The 20,210-nt window shown below is 41.0% G+C and overlaps 1 protein-coding gene across 13 annotated transcripts in view; it reads right to left on the bottom strand.

Moving 5' to 3' along the window:
* Positions 1-20,210, bottom strand: part of adgrb1a (adhesion G protein-coupled receptor B1a) — a 226,568-nt gene that overhangs the window by 56,661 nt on the left and 149,697 nt on the right. For all 13 annotated transcript variants that reach the window (XM_085803409.1, XM_085803415.1, XM_085803411.1 and 10 more), the window contains 2 exons: positions 13,231-13,333; positions 13,077-13,120 (listed from right to left, as the gene is read on the bottom strand). In XM_085803409.1, the coding sequence (XP_085659535.1) occupies positions 13,077-13,120; positions 13,231-13,333 (147 nt within the window). The remainder of the gene's footprint in view (positions 1-13,076; positions 13,121-13,230; positions 13,334-20,210) is intronic.

The following is a 20,210-nucleotide window of genomic DNA, read 5'->3' as shown; positions in this document are numbered from 1 at the left end:
GTATTACAAATTTTGTCAAATTTTATGTATGTAAATGAGGCAATATTTAATGAATATGCGCTACTTTACATACATTTCCAGAACCGAAATCTGGAAAATGGATAAAGCCCCTTTCAAAATTCTCAGTCAGAAGTTTTTACAGAGGGGATTTTGGATATTTTTTTTCATCACTTCGTAAATGAGAAAACAGCCCTAAAATATTCAATTTCACCCCATTTTTATGAATAAAATGTTGTATAAATCAGGCTTTGAATGATATATCAACAATCCCCTCTGTAAAAACCTTCAGAATATAGACAGGAATGAAACTGGAAGGTTTGGTGTCTGTAAGTGCTGCTGAAGTGGAGATTTCTAGCTCAGAGTCTGAGGAAAAACTCATTTTGAGAAAACAGCCTTTAAAGAGTTGTACTGTAAAATTACATAGATTGTTAATGTAAGTCATACTTTTACGATTGGTTGTGGATACGAAGGAAACAACAATTTCTGGAGCCTACATCATTGTTCAGGAGAGAGAGAGCTTAATGATACCTGACATGACAGCACAGTATGCCACAGTAGCTGTTAACTTTAGGAGAAATCTACTGCCGATAGAGACAAAATGAAGTAAAATAAACACCTTAATGTGGATTTTCTACCATCTTTTTTTTACTTTTCTGAAAGAATACATGTTAACCAAGAAAAATAGCCCCAAATCTCAAAATTGAGCAGTGCATGAATAAACAGTGTTTTTACCTGTAGTGTCTCGCCTTAACAGCCACACTCTCACACAACCATAAGCTGGTTCACACAAAAATCTGTCTCAAGTGTGTGTGTGTGTGAGTGTGAGTGTGAGTGTGAGTGTGAGTGTGAGTGTGTGTCTGCACATGTCTGTTTTTGTGCGCATTAGCACATCACCTTTAACAGAAATCCGATATATTAGGACTAAGTGCAGTTTCTGTGTGTGGCTGACGTGATTAGGCCTCTCTGTGAGCCACACAGTGGCCGGCAGACAGACTGGCCCACGGTCTAATTGGATAATTTAGGTGCTGGTGCAGCAGCCCTGCATGGGAGAGCGTCCTCTGCCAAGAACAGGCCACTTAGATGAAAAGCAGCCAGCATGGAGGTGACATACGAACATGGACTCATCATTCCTGTATAGTGTTCATTGCTCTGGTTAAACATTTTTGTAAGATCTTGGACGTTCAGACAATGGTGTTAATAATAAAAAAAAAGGTTATTTGAATAAACAAGGCTAACAGATCGTTCTATATACTATAAAGGTCCAGATATTAAGGTCATCTCAGCTGCAGCCTTCCATGCAAATACAACAGACACCCTGCATTATGAAACGGGTCAAGCTGTATGATGGGAATTGTAGGGTTCCAGTGTTTATTAAACTTGACAAGACTTGAGAAGAAGGACGGAGCAGTGTCATTATCAGCCCATGTTTGTGTCTGTGGGTATTTGTCTCAGTTTCACACCAATTAAGCATGAAAGAACTTCTCTGTTTTCAATTGTAATTTTTTTTCCACCCTATTTATATTTGTAAATCACGACGACGAGTATTAGGGCCACATTGAGAATAAAGTCGTACATTTCCTACGAGAAAAAAGTCACAACATTAAGAGAATAAAGTAGTAAATTTCTGAGAATAAAGTCGTACATTTATGAGAATAAAGTTGTACATTTCCTACAAGAAAAAAGTCATAACATTAAGAGAATAAAGTCTTTGTGTAAAGTTTGTGATTTTTTTATTTGTCAATGTGGTCCTAATACTTCGTCATAGTAAATGGAAAGTGTATGAGCATCATACACAAATGCTGCAGTAGCCCTTTAAGTATAGGTTCTGATGTTTCACCAGAACAAGATATGAACATAAAGTGCAATACTTATCATATCTACTGTCTAGCGCAGTAGCGCTACAAATAACGCTTGTTTGTGTACTTCGTATATATATACTTTACATTGTAAAGCGCTTTGAGTGGTCTGAGTGACTAGAAAAGCGCTATATAAGTGCAAGTCCATTTACCATTCCATTCCATATGTCTCCTTTGTTAAAGTTTAGTGTTACTTCTCATGTAAACATGATGTAGTACCACGTGTCTTTTTCTGGTCAGTCTGCCAGTAGTGCAGCATTTGGACCAGAGTGAAAACAAATGTGTATGAACATGAACCATAGGAGCTGAAAAATTAAACAATGTATTATTTTCACTTCCAGTGCACACCCTTGGTCCACACCAGTACTGTATAGTGAAAGTATGTGTAAGAAACTGCATCAAATAAAAACCGTCCATTGTGGTGTCAAAACCAGAGAATTATTATCAGCTGTCCAACTCCAAATGATCACTAAAATGACTTCATGTTTGCAGGCATCTCTCTTTTTTAATGTTGTTATGTTGTTCTTAATGTTTTATGTTATTGTCCATAACAGCTGAAAGATGACCCTGCACCAGAGGGTCAGAGTTCTGTACCATTTAAACAGCTGTAATAAAGATACTTCTGTCATGGCCGACAGTACTTCATAACTCAGGAACTGTCACACATTGTACTACTAGTATTGATTGACAGTCCTGTGCTGACCAAAGTCTATGTTCTATGTTTGATTGCTCCTGCCTGTGTTATCATACACCTACCTGACGTTCTGTCAGTAAAGTCAAGCTGTGGCAAAACTGGTCAACAAGGGACTCCAGGTGTTATTTTATTGTAAGGACGTAAACAAAACAAACAAAAACTGGGTGGATGGGTCTCGGCTGCGATACGTCCTGGTTTTCATTTCAGTGCACATGTTCACGGGTTACAGCGAACACACTCCCATCCAGGCGCTGCTGTGTGAACACACACGTGCGCGATTCTCTGCAGCAGTTCAGCGACATCGGCCGCCGTGTTCTCACAACACAGTCAGTGAAGCATCACATGACAGGCTCATCCAGCTGGACCGTGACCATGGATACTGAGAGCAACACATTCAGCTTAATGGGAGATCTTGAAGTGACCTCTGATCTGTCCTTATGAAAAAAAAAAAAAAAAAAAAAATCACCTAACATTCAGAAATGTAAATTCAAATTCTGACACTCCATGTCCATGACTTCCTGTCCACAAGCTATATCCAATCATATGCAGAGATAATCAGGGTGTCCGTCCTCAAACAGCTGGCGATTTGACCTGCATGTGAGTTAGAATAGATTAGCATGCTCTGAATATAAACACAGTGGACTGTCTCTTCCCTGTAACGCAGTCTCTTTCTATTCGTACTGGTAAACAAGCATGACCCCGGGCCACTGAACTTCACCAGCCCTCCTTTGACTCTGCTGCTGTAATTGATGAAAATGCCACAGTCCAAAGTCCGGAGGTCAGCTCCAAACACTTGTGAAGTGTCAAGGCACCAGCACAACATCAGCACCGGCTAAACTAACTGAAACAGCAAGGTTGTTTTGTATGATCTAAGGCAAGGCCGCTGGTATAAAAAAAAGAAAGAAAGAAAGAATGAAAATGTCTAGCCTGCAGAAAAACACCTCTCCACCTCCATTTGCCTTAGAGTGACTGTTTGAAGTCAGAGAAGACCTGTTTGTTTTCTATTATGAATATGAAAGCACTTATAAGCAATACTACACTGTTTTAATTTTAGATTACATTTATGATAATGGGGTGATGAAGAACAGGAAGTGACCCATGGTAAATGGGCTTGTGTTAATAATGTCATATATTAATAACGAAAGAGGGGAAAGCTAATGGGGCCCGTCAGGTTTTTGGGAGACTGTTTAATTGGCCTAATTTGTTACGTGATGACAAGCATAAACACAAAAATCTATCCCCAGGCTTTTTGTTCTCATAGTCAGACCTGGGGTCTGGGTCTGGGTCTGCAACATCTGGAATTGATCCAGTAATTATAGGGCCAGTGTCCTGATATTGATACTTTTTTTTTCTTTTAAATTTAAAAGCGGCGTGTCAGGCTAAATCTGAAATTTTTATCACCACAAAATGATCCATATGTTAAAACACAGTTGTGCAGCTTTCTTGTATATATTGCAGATTGTTTGCAGCATTTTCACTGACATTTGTAAAATAGGTCCATACAGCATTCTCTTTCTCTCTGCTAGGCCTAGTGTTGATCTGTCTGATTGACTGATTGACGTCTGTCAGCGATGAGTTTGTTGTGTTGTGACACAGGTCACAAAACTCAGTACGTTTACATGCAGAGCTTAATCGAGCTATGCTCAAAATTCGATTTTGGCGTCAAGTCGGACTTCTGTCCTTGTCTCAATATACATGCAACTTAGAAAATCGACGGTCCGCCCCCTCATGCGGCGTCACCCGTTGCTTCAGCGGGTTAATACGCCTCCTGTCCTGTTGACTTTTCTGTCACCTCGTAAAAAACTGAATATAAACAACGTAGTAAACTTAATAATAAATTCTCAACTGCAGTTCCTGACCAGACGCACCAGTCTGGGACGGATTCGCGCTGAGAATAGGATACAGGCTTCCTTTTTTCCTCTCTCTCTCTCTCTCTCTCTCTCTCTTTTTTTAAATAAAACACTCTTGCTGGTCGCGCTGTGTGAAATGCATTGAATTGGCGCTGACGGGCGGCTTCTCTGCTCCACTTGGTGCCGTCTCTACTGTTGTGGAGCATGAGCACATGCATTGTCCAGTTATACTCTGACTAAGGTGTATTACATGACGGAGAAAATCGAATTCCAATCGCATTATCTGGGTGTCTTAATCAGAGTTATCAACTCCGATTTCAGTCGGACTAAGGTGTTTACATGCACTTCAGTTGTCCAGTTATAGTCGGATTAAGGCAATAATTCGGTTTTTTCAAGTGTCATGTAAACGTACTGAGTGACAGCAGCAGCAGTGACGGGAGGGGTAGCATGCAAAGTTATTACAACAGTATGTTGTTTGTGTGGCACTGAGTGGCGCAGTGGAACGACCGGGTAGAAAACCAGCACGTAATTTGAATGAGAACAGTAGTAATGATGATGAGAGTTTAGCATATATCATATTTTTCACACCCTATCACCGTTTAGACAAATCTGAAATAATTGAAGAAACATTACTATTTCTGTGTGTGTGTTTTGTGTTGCTATGTGTTGTATTTATTCAGTTTGGGGGAATCACCGTGTCTAGAAAGCATCAGTGGCTGCAGCTGACAGGGACCGCTACAGTATCGGTGGTAGCTAAAGCTAACATCAGGACGTCAGATGTTAAAACCCTCCCGTTGTCGGACAAATATTTTTTCATGTACCGTTTATTGAGTCACTGAGTTATTAAAGTTAAATAGGTAGCTAACCGTTAGCCCGGCTAATCTATGATAACCATGACTAATTACAAAAATGTGCACACATAAATAGTAATGTTTGTCCAATCATTGGTTTTATAAACTTTACAAACATCAGATTAGTCTAAAGGGCGATATAGTAACATGAAAAATGAAAATAGCGAAACTCTCGTCCATCACTATTGTTCTCATGCTGGTTTTCTACCCGGAAACAACAAGGCGATTCGAGATAGTCCTCGCTGCAGTCGGCCCCAGTTCGAATCCCACATCGGGCGGCCCTTTATTGCATGTCATTCCCTCTCTCTCTGCCTCCCCATTTCATGTCTCTTTCTACTATTTTATCAAATAAAAGGCAACAGATAAACTGAAACTGAAACTAGCAATGTCCATGTGGTATTTAGATTGATCTGCCCATCCCTGCTGGGGTGAGAGAATACTAACTCCACAGAGAAAAGCACAAAGCCAGGTCTAATGTAATTACATACTGACTGAAGATGTATAGCTACTGTGTTGGTGGGGGGGGGGAGTTCATTTGGCCAGATGTTATGCTAATATGGTCATATAGGATATGGTATGATAACACAGCAGGAAAAGGAAGTATGGACTTGTGTTGTCATGATAACATATTGCCTGTGGTTTTATTATGTGCCTGAAGATCCATAAACAAACAAAGATACAGTGTATTCTTCATAGATCAGGTACATTTTGGAAAAGTACTGCCACTTTATATTCAAATCACTGAACACTGAGTCTGTAATCATCTTAAAACTTCCCAACATGCTGTGGGAGCGCTGGTGAATTTCACAGTCACTGGGAGTAAACTACACCATTGTTCCCATTGTTAGAGAAAAACTAGCAAGCTGTGCTAAATGGATAATCACACCACCACACCACCTGAGGAGTGATGAATGGAAACTTTTTAGTTTTCAACAAGATGGATGAAACACTGGAGGTAAAAGTAAGACCATCTGCTAACAAAGGACTTGTGGTAACATCACCATAGCAACAACAACAACAAAAAAGTCACTCAAATTAGGTGGTGTTCATGTAAGTGAGTGAAACTCTAGGTGTGTCAGAATTCAGGAGCCGTCTCCTCTGCAGGATGTGGACGACAAAGACGTGTCCCCTCACAGCAAAGTGCATTTTAACCTTGCAACCATTACCATACAACACTTGAGAAAGAAAAAGGAGAGAGTGTATTTGAATGGGACAGTCTATAGTGCAGCCTCTGCAGGATGTGGCTCCTGAATGGGGACACAGCTTAGCCTATGTCCCAATTAAATCTTAATTCACCATTTAGGTCAGCGTTTTGTAAATTAGGTTTCATGTGTTCATACTAGACTTTTTGAAAATGTCTTTCTATAGAAGAGACTTTTATTGTGGTGAGACACCTACTGTACCAGAGCCTAACATCCTCTGCTGGTGTCTGCCAGGGACAGACCCTTAACTTCCTTTTAAAGATCACATGAAATGAAAACTGTATTTCCATCTTAAATCCTGTATCCCTATGTTAACTGTTCATTTATATCTCATCTCTTCATCTCATCTTTTTTTTTTTTTTTTTTTTTTTACATCAATATTGATGTATTTTCTCCTCCTGTAAAAAGGATTCAGAAGTTTCATGACTCATCCTGCACTGGTTCAGATTTTTTATCCAATTAAAATCAGTTTCTCAAACAATCTTCCTCAAACTTTAAAAGTCAAGTGTGTAATATTTGGCAAGGTTTATTGGCAAAATCTGAATATACCACCCTTGAATATATGTGTATTTATATTTGCTATAAAATAAAATCTGTTTTCGTAGCCTTACAGCATAATTCTTCTTTTATATACAAGGAAGCAAGGGTCTTGCTTTAAAGAGTGTTGCCATCTTGCGCCGCCATGTTTGTACGGCAGCCCGAATGGAAAATCCAGCCATAAATAAACCAATAATGAAGAAGGAGGAAGGAAAGAAGAAGGAGGAGGAAACAGCTGACATATGGTAACATGGTTTAGATCTTCACCTCATCGCTCCATGCTCCTGGAATACTCCCAGTCGTCCCAGATGTAGTAAACCAGTTTTTTTGTCCTCGGAGGCCACCGTCACTTTGCTGATGGAAGGGGTGAGTGCAAATCTAGAATCGAGCAACTCTGGTGCTGGACGTTAGATAATTTGCTGCATCATTTTCTGTTGTGTGAACTCCCATAGACCGTGTCCCTTCATTGTTCACTTGCCTGTGTCTCTCCACCATCACTGCTCCCTTCAGCTATTGGCTCAAAATCTCACTCCATAAGCATCTTCATCCATATCATTATCTTCCTCCGTTTCATCCCCACCCGCCTCATCTATGAGATCAGCTGGTGAAGGAGAGAAGTCCTCCACAGCAGAGTGCAGGTTACAGTCCTTCAGGTGGTACATTCCTGCTAATCAATTAGTCCCTCCATACCAGCATGTTTTTCCTGAAAACATATGATCATGTGGAAGTGTTTGGCATTCTAGGAGTTGTTTCAGGGCGACTTTAAAGGGATAGTTCAACATTTTGGCAAATTGGTCCATTGCCATAATGCCTATGGTCATAGCAGTAGGTTCGTTACCTTGCACATCTCTCCCACGTTAGCTTCTCTCCACTGGCTTCCTGTAGGATTTAGAATAGACATTCCTTACTGTCCTACCAGAGCACTCCGCTCCCAGAATGCAGGTCTGTTAGTGACTCCCAGTATCTCTAAAAACAGACTGGGAGGTAGAGCCTTCAGTTACCGGGCTCCTTTACTGTGGAACCAGCTCTCTCCATGGGTCAGAGAGGCAGACACTCTAACTACATTTAAGTCTAGGCTTAAGACCTTCCTTTATGACAGAGCTTTTAGTTAGGGCTGGTTCAGGTAGCTCTGAACCATTTTATAGCTATGCTGCTATAGGCTTAGACTGCTGGGGGACACATCTGGTTACATGGAGCCCTCTCCTCTCCTCTCCTCTCCTCTCCTCTCCTCTCCTCTCCTCTCCTCTCCTCTCCTCTCCTCTCCTCTCATTTTGAACTGTCATTATCATCTGTTGTACTTTGTAGTTTGGCCTTGGTGTCTCATACTCTCTCTGTGTTTCCACAGATCCACTGGAGCTCCATCTCCCTGCACCAACCGCCGCCTGCACCAAATAAAATTGCCTTGCCTTGTCGTTGCAAGCTATTTTTAGAACGGCGGAGCGGCTCAGAGCTACGCTACGGAGGCTAATGGAATTTCTTGGTTTCCCTCATCAAACTCATCAAATACACATTTTGGAGTTGTTGAATTGTGTATTTGATGAGCAGTAGCTCCGAGCAGCTCGCGGCTCTGCCTCGCTGTTCTAAAAATAGCTTGCACCAACAATTAAAGGTAACGAACCTACTGCTAAGACTATAGGGATTATATGGCAATGGGCCAATTTTCCAAAATGTTGAACTATCCCTTTAAGTCTCCCATAAAAGGTGAACAATGCCCATGGTTAAGATTTATCTTTAAATTAACTTACTTTACAATTAACTGTCACAAAGCATGAAGGGAAAGTTTCAGGACAATCTTACCTAAACACTTTCCCTACTCCTATTAAAAGTGTTGGAATTGTCAGATGTTATCTCAGACTGCAGTCACAAAGCAGACTGATGCCAAATCCCATTTAGTTCAGGTATTTATAGAGCATCAGGTAAGACACACTGTAAACAAAGCTGAGTAATAACGTCAGTGTGAGTGAGAGCGAGACAGACACAAAGACGCCGCTGACGGTCTTGTTATTGATTTCAGGAGATTGAAGCGAAGTGGGGCAAGTGAAGGCTGGGGGCCGCTTCACGCCTCTTATCAACGTGACAAGGACGCCTCCTCAGATACCAATTTCTCTCCCAAATATTAACTCATTAATCATAGCTGCTGTCCAAGATGGATTTTAATTTTGCAAAGAACATGTCTCCGCCACCCAGCCTCCCCCCGCAACCCTCCCATCCCCACCCCCCAAGCCCAGACCTAAACAGCACCAGATTAGATTATTCGTCCTTGCTGCGTTTCTGTCACCGTCAACACTGTCAAAAACACATATAACCTTCATACAATGTCACAGCTGAAATTAGACTGATAATATACTTTACACTTTATAATGGATGTGCCAATTCTTGACTTTAATAAAATGGCGCAAATAAATAGGCTGCTGGGTAATAAAGGGAGCGCAACAGCCACAGAGGGAGCAAAACCGTGAGTACCATTTAACTATTTCATCAATACAGCAAGAGAGCAGGGTCGTTAAAAATGAATAAAATGTCATTTTCTCTCCCATTTTTTTTATCCTCATTGAGCTATTGAAACTGTTTCACAACAACAGAGTCCTGACAAGCAAAGGAAGGGGTTGTAGAGTTTGAATCACTAATTTCCCTGTTTGTTATTCCCATTGAAAGGTTCTCTTGCACATTTTATCTCACCAACACTGTTCTGACTGAGACAGTTCCTTATAAGAACGATTATTATTACCCTAACATTATTAAATGTGGTTTTCAACTTTTCCATTTTCAAAATGACAGAAAAGGAAAAGGGCCCTCAGCAAAGGTTTGGGCCCACTGCATAGTTAGTAGTTAGTAGTTTTTCACTCTAAAACTGTAGAAAACTAAAATAACACACTGATATTGATTAAAATATTGTAAAAGAGTGTTTCATGTTTAACTGTATGTCTTTTGGAGATCATGTCATCTTCCACTTGATGAACTGTTCACATTAATAGACATTTGGAAACTTTTGCATACCACTGTACCAAGATTATTATAGATAAATAAATTAAAAACATTTTCATGAGTTTTTATTTTCATTTAGGCTTTCAGTTTGCTTTTTTATTTCAGTTTAGTTTTAGTTCAGTTTTTATTTTGAAGAATTGAATTGAGTTTTTATTTAGTCTTAGTTTTAGTTTTTCAGGTTTTAGGAGAAAGACTCTGTGAGACCTCTGAAGATGAACTTCCAAATGTGTGGGATTTTCCCTTTTAGTTGCATCCCATAATGTTCCCATCAGTCTTCATCATGTTCCATTCACTCTTATCTACCTGTGGGTCGTACTCCAAGTCGTCCCATATTGAGCTGTGGTGTTTTCTTCCTGCAGCTTTAGCATCTCTAAGAAAACTACAACTAAGCAGATGTTATCTGACATTGACTTTTAGTTAGTTTTGCATTGTTCATTGTAGTTTTTATTTAATTCTCCTTTTGGGAAAAATAGTCATTTTTATTTTTACTTCAGTTTACTAATTTATTTTTTCACTGCAAGTTTTAGTATTAGTCTTAGTTGTAGTTAACTATAATAACCTTGCACTGTGTACACACACACACACACACACACACACACTGGACACTGCTGTAAGTGACTATAGAGGAGACGGCTAAACAGTCTATAAGAGTAGAAACAGGAGGAATGTCTGGAGAAAGTCCATCACATTCAAACTGCAAAACACTGCGTTTGACAGCTACTGTGACAAAGCAGTGACAGGAACGTTTATGCCAGACTGCACTGAATACTTGACTGCTATCCCAATCTGACAAACAGCAAGAAAGTGGAACCAAAAGAAAAAAATAGAAACCTTCCTAAATGTGTTCCCACATTTCACTTGACTGAATGTTTGATCATTATCATAAAAAGTTGCTCTGAGACAGCAGAACTGGCTGTTGTTACCATGTTGGATGTACAGAATCCTGACTGTATGAACAGGACAGGTGAAATGAAACTTGAAAGTAGAAATGTGGAATTTACATTAAGGGCGTGACTTTGATAAAAAACCTTATCAAAATAAAAGCCTGGCTGTCTTTGAATGTATCCTCTCTTCACATAAACACTGTCAGCAACAATTAGGTACGACTGTGGATATTGTCTCCACTGTCGTTTTGAATCTGTATCCGTGACGTTACGTTGCTAAGTCAGGCTGTCACATCGACATCTACTCAGTTGCTCAACATTTACTCGAGTCTTTTTCCCTCCTGAAATGGTTTCTGTCTGTTTCCCTCGTCTTGCTGCAGGTCTGTACGTAGTGAAGCAAACTTCTTTTAATCCTCTGACTGAGTCGATGAATGTTCTGCTCTCCGTCTCTGTAACACAAGTGTATGCATCCATCTAAATGCAAATGCCCAAACCTGCGCTGCAATAAGGCTGCAAAGTGTCTGCCTATTTCTGCCTCTCTCTCTCTCTCCTTCACTCAGCTCTCGTTCTAACATGCTCACACTATTTTCTTGTCTTAAACAAAGAGGGCACTTGAGAGCAGGGAGCAAATGAGCAGCACTTTAAATGCGGCCGCAGAGGCAGTAAAACTGAATGTGTATCCTCTGCTCTTCCTTTACCCTCCTCCCTTTCTTTCTCTCTCTCTGAAAACCGAGTCGCTCCCTGTGCGTGGGCTGGGAGTGGAAGGGAAGCTGTGAGCGACACTTTTAATTTTCCACATGCTGCATCAGTGTCGGAGCAGTGATAGCGCGGGGTTAGCGTCGGTCCCAGACAAGAGCTGCTGAGCTGTCCAACGCACTCGGCACCTTTCACTGGAGAGCGCCGCGCTGACTTTGTCAAGATTAAAAAACAATGTGGCCAGACGTGGTACTTGCAGAGGGAATGTAGTGTCTCTGAAAAAACACCCACTTGGAGTATAGAACTCCCTCATGTGCCGTACACTTGTACATTTCCAACGCTAAAGCCGCTGGATAATTACAAGCAGGATCCGGGCCGCTTGGTGTGCTGTGGATGATGTAGTCTGAGTGGTCGTCTGTCGGGGGAACTGACCTGATGTAATTAAATGATATCATTAAAACTAGAATTACAGCCTCGCCTCCGCCAACCAGCCAAGTTTTTTTAGGACACAAACTCACACAGCCTCTGCTTCCTGAAAACAGACGCCAGAAAAGTCTGTTTCCATTCGACTGTGTCACATTTCCATTAAAGTTTGTCCATCAACCTTTTCACCTCAGCAAAGCATGACAGAAAAATGGAGAATGGAAGTCTCGGCAGGTTTCCTGACAACTTTGATTTTTTTTCTGTGTACAAGTGGAAGCTTTGGATTCCTGATGGCTTTAAAAATTAAGGTTTATCCTCTGGGGAAAATGAATGTAGGCTACATTTCAAACAAATCTGTCCACTAGTTTCATACAGTAACACTTTGGTTTGGTTTGGACCAAAGTGTTAAAGGGACAGTTCAACATTTTGGCAAACTGGCCCATTGCCATAATCCCTATAGTCATAGCAGTAGGTTTGTTACCTTTAATTGTCGGTGTAAGCTATTTCTAGAACGGCGGAGCAGAGCCGCGAGCTGCTCAGAGCTACGCTATGGAGGCTACACAGGCAGCTTGCGGCTCTGCTCCGCCATTCTAAAAATAGCTTACACCGACAATTAAAGGTAACGAACCTACTGCTACTGTATATAGCGATTATGGCAATGGGCCAATTTGCCAAAATGTTGAACTATCCCTTTAAGCATTAATGCAGCTTAATATTAGCTACTGGCTCCTTTGAATTTCTACTCCATTGTACTACAGCTCCAATCCAAAACACTGTATATATAAGGTGTTTGTGAAGTCATGTGACCTTTGATCATCAACATCTGATCAGTTTGTCCTTGAGTACAGGTGAATGTTTCCACTAAATCTGAGGGAATTCCCTCAAGTTGTAGCACAGATGCTACTGCAGAGGGTCAAAAGTGTGTTGCACCCTTGCAAACGTTTACGCCAATTGGAAGAAATATCGTGTCCATGACAAGTGGATGGATGGACAACTGAAAAACAATGTGCCTACTACGACTCAAGCTATCACCAGCCTGACGGCAAAAAACAAAAAGTCAGGGTGCAGCGCAGCTTCGTATCAGTGAAGGGATCTTACCTGTCGCTCTCGTCCCAGGATATACACGTCTGGTTGGTGGTGCCCTAATGGATGGAGAAGAGAGAAAGGTATGTGATTACTATCAAAGACTGCAGCACCAGTAACACAACACCTTCATATCTAGAGTTTGTTTAAAACAACAGCTGTCACTCACGTTATACAAGTGGGAAAATTCAACTACGACCGGAGCGGAGAGCGAGGCGGGACTGGGCTTAATGGTCACTGACAGGACTTTGGAGTTGAGGACTGTGCTGTTCCTGTGGATGAAAGAGAAAAAAAAAACCTTTAGTGTTGTAACATGTAACAGAACTTTTTTTAAGTGAACCTCATGGTGAGGGTGCAGGATGCACTGTCCTTCTGGGTCAAACTGACCCAATCTGTTCACTTCCTCCATCCTTCCTTGTTTCCTTCCTTTACCTCTTCCTTCTTTCCACAATCCTTTTCCCCTTCCTTCCTTCCTTCCTTCCTTCCTTCCTTCCTTCCTTCCTTCCTTCCTTCCTTCCTTCCCTCCGTCCTTACGTCTTCTTCCTTCTTCTTTTGATCCAATTGACCCTTCATCTTTCCTTCTTAATTTTCTCCCTTCTTTCCCCTTTTTCCTTCCTTGAACAAATCTGTTCCATCCCTCCATCTTTCTTTCCTTCCTTTTCCCTTCCTTCTTTCCACAATCCGTTTTCCCTTCCTTCCTTCCTTCCTTCCTTCCTTCCTTCCTTCCTTCCTTCCTTCCTTCCTTCCTTCCTTCCTTCCTTCCTTCCTTTTTGATCCAATCTGTTCTCTACCTCCATCCCTCCATCTTTCCTTCCTTTTTGACTTTCTTCTTTCCTTCCATCTTTCCCTTTGTCCTTCCTTCCTTCCTTCCTTTTTGATCCAATCTGTTCTCTACCTCCATCCCTCCATCTTTCCTTCCTTTTTGACTTTCTTCTTTCCTTCCATCTTTCCCTTTGTCCTTCCTTCCTTCCTTCCTTCATTCCTTCCTTCCTTCCTTGACCCGGGTGGACAACAGGAGGGGTAAAGGCACCGCGCTCAGTGCAGCAGGAGTATATACCAAGTGCACTTTGGCCCTCATGACCGGCAGGGCCTGGTGGACCTGGGATCAGACAGACTGCATCAGCTCACAGTGGGCTTGTTGAAAGATGCAACAGTCATGGTGAATCACATTCATTACTACTCATTACATCCCATTTTAAATGCTTTTACATATATCTGCACAGTGGTCAAAGTGAGAGTGGTAGGCTGAAGTCGCCTGCTCTTAACTACACTACACTTCATTACACTCAGCTGATGATCTGTGTGTTTGTGTGTGTATGCACGTGTTGCATACAGCTAAAGAGGTCATATGGTGAAACTGTGGCAGCACAAATGTAATGTAATATTGATTGAATTCTACAAATTATATAAGTAACTACATTAATTAAACAGGTCAATCGTGTCATCTCACACACTTTGGCCTTCTACACTCAGCTAGTCAAACTCCATGGTGAGACATGTGACCAGGAGGTGTCCCTCTGGAAGTACTGTTGTTGTTGTTCACACTGGGATCAATAAAGTTTCAGCTCAACTGGGAACTGACTCGTTGAATAATTCAAATCTTTAAAAACCCTCAAACACGGCATTGTTTTCTCTCTTGCTGTGGATTCTTGCTTCATACTTGTATTCTTACACGTAAATAAAATTATGTCTTGAGTCAAATCTTTATATTAGTGAATGAGCTCTGTTAATTACAGTAATGCTTATAGAGACTTGTTTGAGCCTGGCCATATTTTTTAAAGTGATTGAACAGAACTCTAAATATTCTCAAACAGTCTTGGGAAGTCTTCTGCATTTGGATTTCCTGGTTCAATGATGAATTTGATTGAATTTTGACATCACAAAGCAGTATCTCATATCAAACTTTAAAAACCGCTGTCTTTTTTGAGTCATTACTCACTTTAAATGATCATTTAGCATCAAACTTTCTTCAACTTTTCTTGATGTTATGTCTGAAAGAGGTTTCTAATTGAGAATTATGATCCATTGTAAATAGCTGTGTGCGTCCTGCTGTCTGGAGCATGCTGCAGTGCTCCCACACAGCCTGCCCTTCACCCTCTGGATTTTAATCACTTAGTCTCATCTTCAGAACTTACTGGTAATTTGGGTTTGCACCCATTTCATTGTCCTGAAACTGCCCATATAAAAGTTACTAATGATGTTTTACTTTCAGCTGAATCAGAAGAAAATGTGATTGAAATGAAATTCTCATTTTGATTGTTGATTGTTGACTTGAAAACCTCCTTATCTTTTTTTTCTTCATAGTGCCTCAGTCTACAATATTCTGCTTATTAGCCTACATGGTTTACGCGTGAAATAATACATTTGAGACATAATGTTGACCAAACTATGACTTTTATCAATTTATAAATTGCAGCATTTAGCGTATCTACAAGTCTGGTCTCTCCTCCTCTGTGTCTCTAACCCTCCTCTCCTCCATGTGCATTTGTTTACAATGAAGCCGGTGAGAAATCAATCCACGGAGCAGTGGATAATGTTATTTATCATCTACCATGTTACCATGTGTATATTTGTGTAGTCTTATCTGTCATCAACAAGATATTAGGGGTTATTTATAATAATAACAATTATATCCAGACGTAGTTTTTGTAAATAATTTGGGAACACTGTAATGAAATGCCCCCCCCCCCAAACTCTGTGTATGCTGACGGCGCGACCCAATGTAATCTCAATGTTACTGTGCGTTCACACCAAAAGCTTCCAAAGCGTCAAAACGCCGGAAGTCAATTCATTTTCAATCAGAGCCCAGCGATCTGAGCGACCAAAGCATCAACTGCTGTCAGCCGCGCTTCCAAAGCGTCCAAAGCTTCCAAAGTGTCACCAGACGAGAAGTTGAGCCTTGGTTAACTTTAGGGTAATTAGCTATGACGCGGTTCGGCGGCAACCTGTCAGAATAGAGACGTCCTGATCGAACTTTGACATCAGTTTTGACATGACAAGTGACCAAAGCGGCTGAAAATATTTGCCGTTTTGGAAGCGCTCTTGTCTGAAGCGCAGACTCCGACTTAAAGGGCATTTCCAGTTGTAATCAATGTTTACCTCAGATATCAGGTCACCTATGATCAGTTCATTACATACCATCCATACTCCCAACGTTTAGAATCGTTTTTGTTCAAAAATCTATCGTTTTTTCATTGTTCATTAATAGGCTCCAGACTAATTTTAAAATTGTTCTGTGGTCGCAAGTAACGTCCTTTTGACCATCATAATTTAAAAGTCTGAATTTTGCTTTAATTTGATTGTAAAGTGAATTTTAGTTACTTGCGACTATAGAACGATTTTAAAAGTAGTCCAGAGCCCATTAATTAACATTGAAAAAACGATAGATTCTTGAACAAAAACGAATATAAACGTATATGCTGCAGTTGGGAGTATGGATGCTATGTAATGAACTGGTCATAGGTGACCTGATATCTGAGGTAAACATTGATTACAACTGGAAATGCCCTTTAAAACGGGGTATATATCGCCTCATGCCATGGACTTTGTATGTAATTTCATTGCGCCACAAATACAATTCAATTTTGGTGTGTCCACAGCTGTAGAACCATCACTATCTGTTACACATCACTCAGTAATGATGGGTACTATTAAGATTTGAATGGTACTACTATTATTGATAGTACTTATGGATCCAGGATTTTAACAGTACTCTATTGAGCTCTAGTGAAAATATATCAGAGATCATTGATACAGACTGCCAAGAATCAAGAGTAAACGTGTAAAATCCAACCAGCTATGTAAACCCTAAAGAGTTTAAGGATTTCTCTCACATCTGAAGAGGCCCACATTGTTTTCCAACAGCTTATCTAATACCATTTTTAGGCATTTTATTTTACATTCTCCCCGCCTGCTTAGTATGCATTGCAATTTCTGCTTTTCATAGGTACTATCAATCATGTGGAATGAGACAATCAGGAAATAGTGAATTGCTGCTGCAAGTACTGACATGGAAAGCTTCCAGTCCGCCAAACATGTTCAACAGCCCATGCTCTGTTTCCCAGTTTCTCACATCATCACTATATCCTCTACGCAACAATTGCACTCTCACCATTCCAAAACACAATCAGTCAACTTAAACTTTCGTGTCATCTAGTCTCTTGCCTCCAACTCATCTCATTTTCCTGGAGAGGGGATACAAATGCAGACAAAGAGATGAGACAAGGTGGCGAAGAAAAAAAGAAGAAGAGGAAGAAGAGCAGTGAGGAGCGACAGTAGAAAAACAGAGATTGTGAACAGATGTGGGAGGACTGAAGAGAGTGAGGTCTGCCTCCTTTCTACATGTTACCAGTTCATTATAGGCTTTTACAACAATAAACCAACAGGGAGCCCCGCACCGTAACAACAGGCTGTTTGCCTGCATTCCTGTATGCACACACATATATACGCATATAATTACGCACAGCTACATACAGTGCTGTGTTAAAACATATGTTAATCGTCATGCAAGCAGCAACAGCAACTTCCTCCAAGAAATCTCTTTACTCACGGGGATAAAAGACATACATGTGGCCACCCACAGCCAGTGTGCTGCTGTTTGTGAACCTAATCCTTGATTTCATTTAGCTGGAAACACTCAACTGTGACGATCCATCAAACCCAGCAGCACAGTTTCCTATTTGGATCCTCTGGTTCCACGGGTTCAGGCACATCCCTTCCTGCATTTGACTGTGTGGCTGCTTTAATAAAGAGCCCAGTAAACATGGCAATATGAGACTGTCCTCCTGTAAATAACGAGCCCGTGGGTCATCTGTGCTGCAGCTTAATAAGAACCACTGACATTCTGGGAGGTTGTGGTGGGTGGATGAATATGACACAGGAGAGCTGTGCTGCATTCCTATGGGAAAGTAGAAGTTAGTTGTTGTTGTTATCAGTGGTCATAGGAAAAAGTTAACAACCATGTTGTTATTATTTCAACTGTAATAACGAAGATCCTCTAAACGTCAGGAACTATATTTTAACCAAAACCTTCATCTTTTCCTAAACCTAACCAAGCCATGACCGATTGCAATATTTTCCACAGACGTATAACAAACAACATAAACAAAGGGGGTTGTGATCTCTGTCAACATGGGAATCAAACCGACGGCCTTTAGGATCAAGAGTCACAAATTATTTAGACCAAGCTGATCGACACATGATCATCTCTCTCTCTAAACATTGAATGCAAGTGGCCTTCAACCTGTCTATGTGCATTGTGTGTATGTGTGTGTATGTGTTCCTAATAATCTGATTTAAAAACAGTGTGCACTTCACCTAGCCTCGTAAACCAGCCTCTCACGGAAGTGCATTTCATTTCATTCCGAGGGAGAGTCTGGCCTCATCCCCATTCTAAGCGTTTGGACTGAAACCCTCAGAAGGCCGAGCCAATCAGCGCCGCACGCTGTGATTGACACAGCACGTTGGTCAATCAGGGACCGACTGGTGCAAAGCCCCGTCACTACACCAACTTGCTGATTGGCTGAATGGGGTTGTCTGTCAACGCTACTACCAAAGATATTAAATCGTCTTTGCTACTACTCCCGCCCAGCTCCCGCCCACCCCAAACGCTTGCAGGGGGGATGAGGCCAGACTCTCCCGAGAAATGAAATGAAATGCATTTCCGCGAGAGGCTGGTTTACGAGGCTACACTTCACCTGCTTAGTTTAGAGAAAGTCAGTTGAAATGTAGCCTACCTCTCACATTCAGGCTTTCATCTTAAATATCCTAACTGTAATCACTTAAAGTTAGCTCCGTGTGTGTGTCATATAAATGTATGGGAGACAGGGGTCAGAAATATGAGTGAAATAGTTGATTGACTGCAGGGATATCAGAGGAGTCCCTGATTAATTAATTGGTCTCAGCTGTGGCTCTGGTCTGAGGCTCAGATGGCAGCTTAAAGTGGTTGCCACGACAATAGATGCATTTCAGGCTGAGGCAGACAGAAACATTGAGAGAAAGGGTCATTGGTCTCACATCTGGGCTTATTCTGACAAAACTGTAGCTGCTATCAGAAGAAGAAGCAGACAGCCAGTGTCCAGAGGACTTCCTCAACGTTTTGATAGGATTTTGATGTGTTTAACTTTCTACAGAAAATATTTTCTAAACCCTCATGAGCTAAAAGAAATACACACTTCTGCTTTTCTTAGAAAATCAGCTCCAACTTTGAAGATAAACATATCTTTTTATGGTTTGTTCAGAGTTGACTTGATAATGACTCCACTTCTGAATAACACAAGGTCTCTGTTGTAAATGCAAACCACCACCATTGCCTGACTCTTATTAGACGTAGAGATGCACAGGCCAAGCAACAGCAGGCATATTACTTTAACAAAAGACATGGGGTTAGAGACTTGCCACTGCTACATCAAGGTGATCAAGTCTTGCTGAAACTGGGTAAGGTCAAGACATGGAAAGGTCCAGCGTATGTCATGCAGGAGAGCGGTACACAGCGCTCGTACCAAGTGAACTCGCCACGGGGAGGAGTGGCGAGAAGGAACAGACGACACCTTCAACTTGTACCACCAAGAGCAGCATCACTCAGCTGAGACACTAAGAACGTGGACTCTGAGTTAGAAGGAACTGAAACAAAACACCAGACACTGTGCCATACACAAAGCGACTCAAAGAGAGTTACTACAAACACACCTGAGGGTCAGGTTGTGACTAGGTTTAGCAGAGTGTGTAATGAACATGTAACTGTAATGTAAGGTTTAATATAACATCTTTATGAATGATTAAGGTTGGAACTATAAAACTGTATTCTGAAGAGTGGAGAGAAGAATAGAGTGTTTGTTCATGTTGAAAAAAAGAAGGAAACAAGCTGTTCAAACGACTGTCAATGTAAGTTGTGAAAATTGAGTATATTGTGAGTTGCACAGCAAAACACTCATTCTTTATAAGTTTAGGTTCTGAGCTGAAGTCAAATTGTTTGTTATAAGTAATATCATGTATTAGGGGTGTAACGGTATATGTATTCGTCCCGTGCCGTCACGGTACGGGGGTCACGGTTCGGTGCACACAGTCACACGATGAATACGTCTGAGTGAATATAAAAAATAAAATAAAAAGTTGAGTCCTTACTCCAATCTAGATCTAGATTTTAGTTAT

Source organism: Trachurus japonicus, chromosome 16 (genome assembly GCF_045865225.1).
Source record: "Trachurus japonicus isolate A0001 chromosome 16, Traja_1.0".
NCBI classification, from domain to species: domain Eukaryota; kingdom Metazoa; phylum Chordata; class Actinopteri; order Carangiformes; family Carangidae; genus Trachurus; species Trachurus japonicus.
This window is presented reverse-complemented; position numbering and strand designations above follow the sequence as displayed.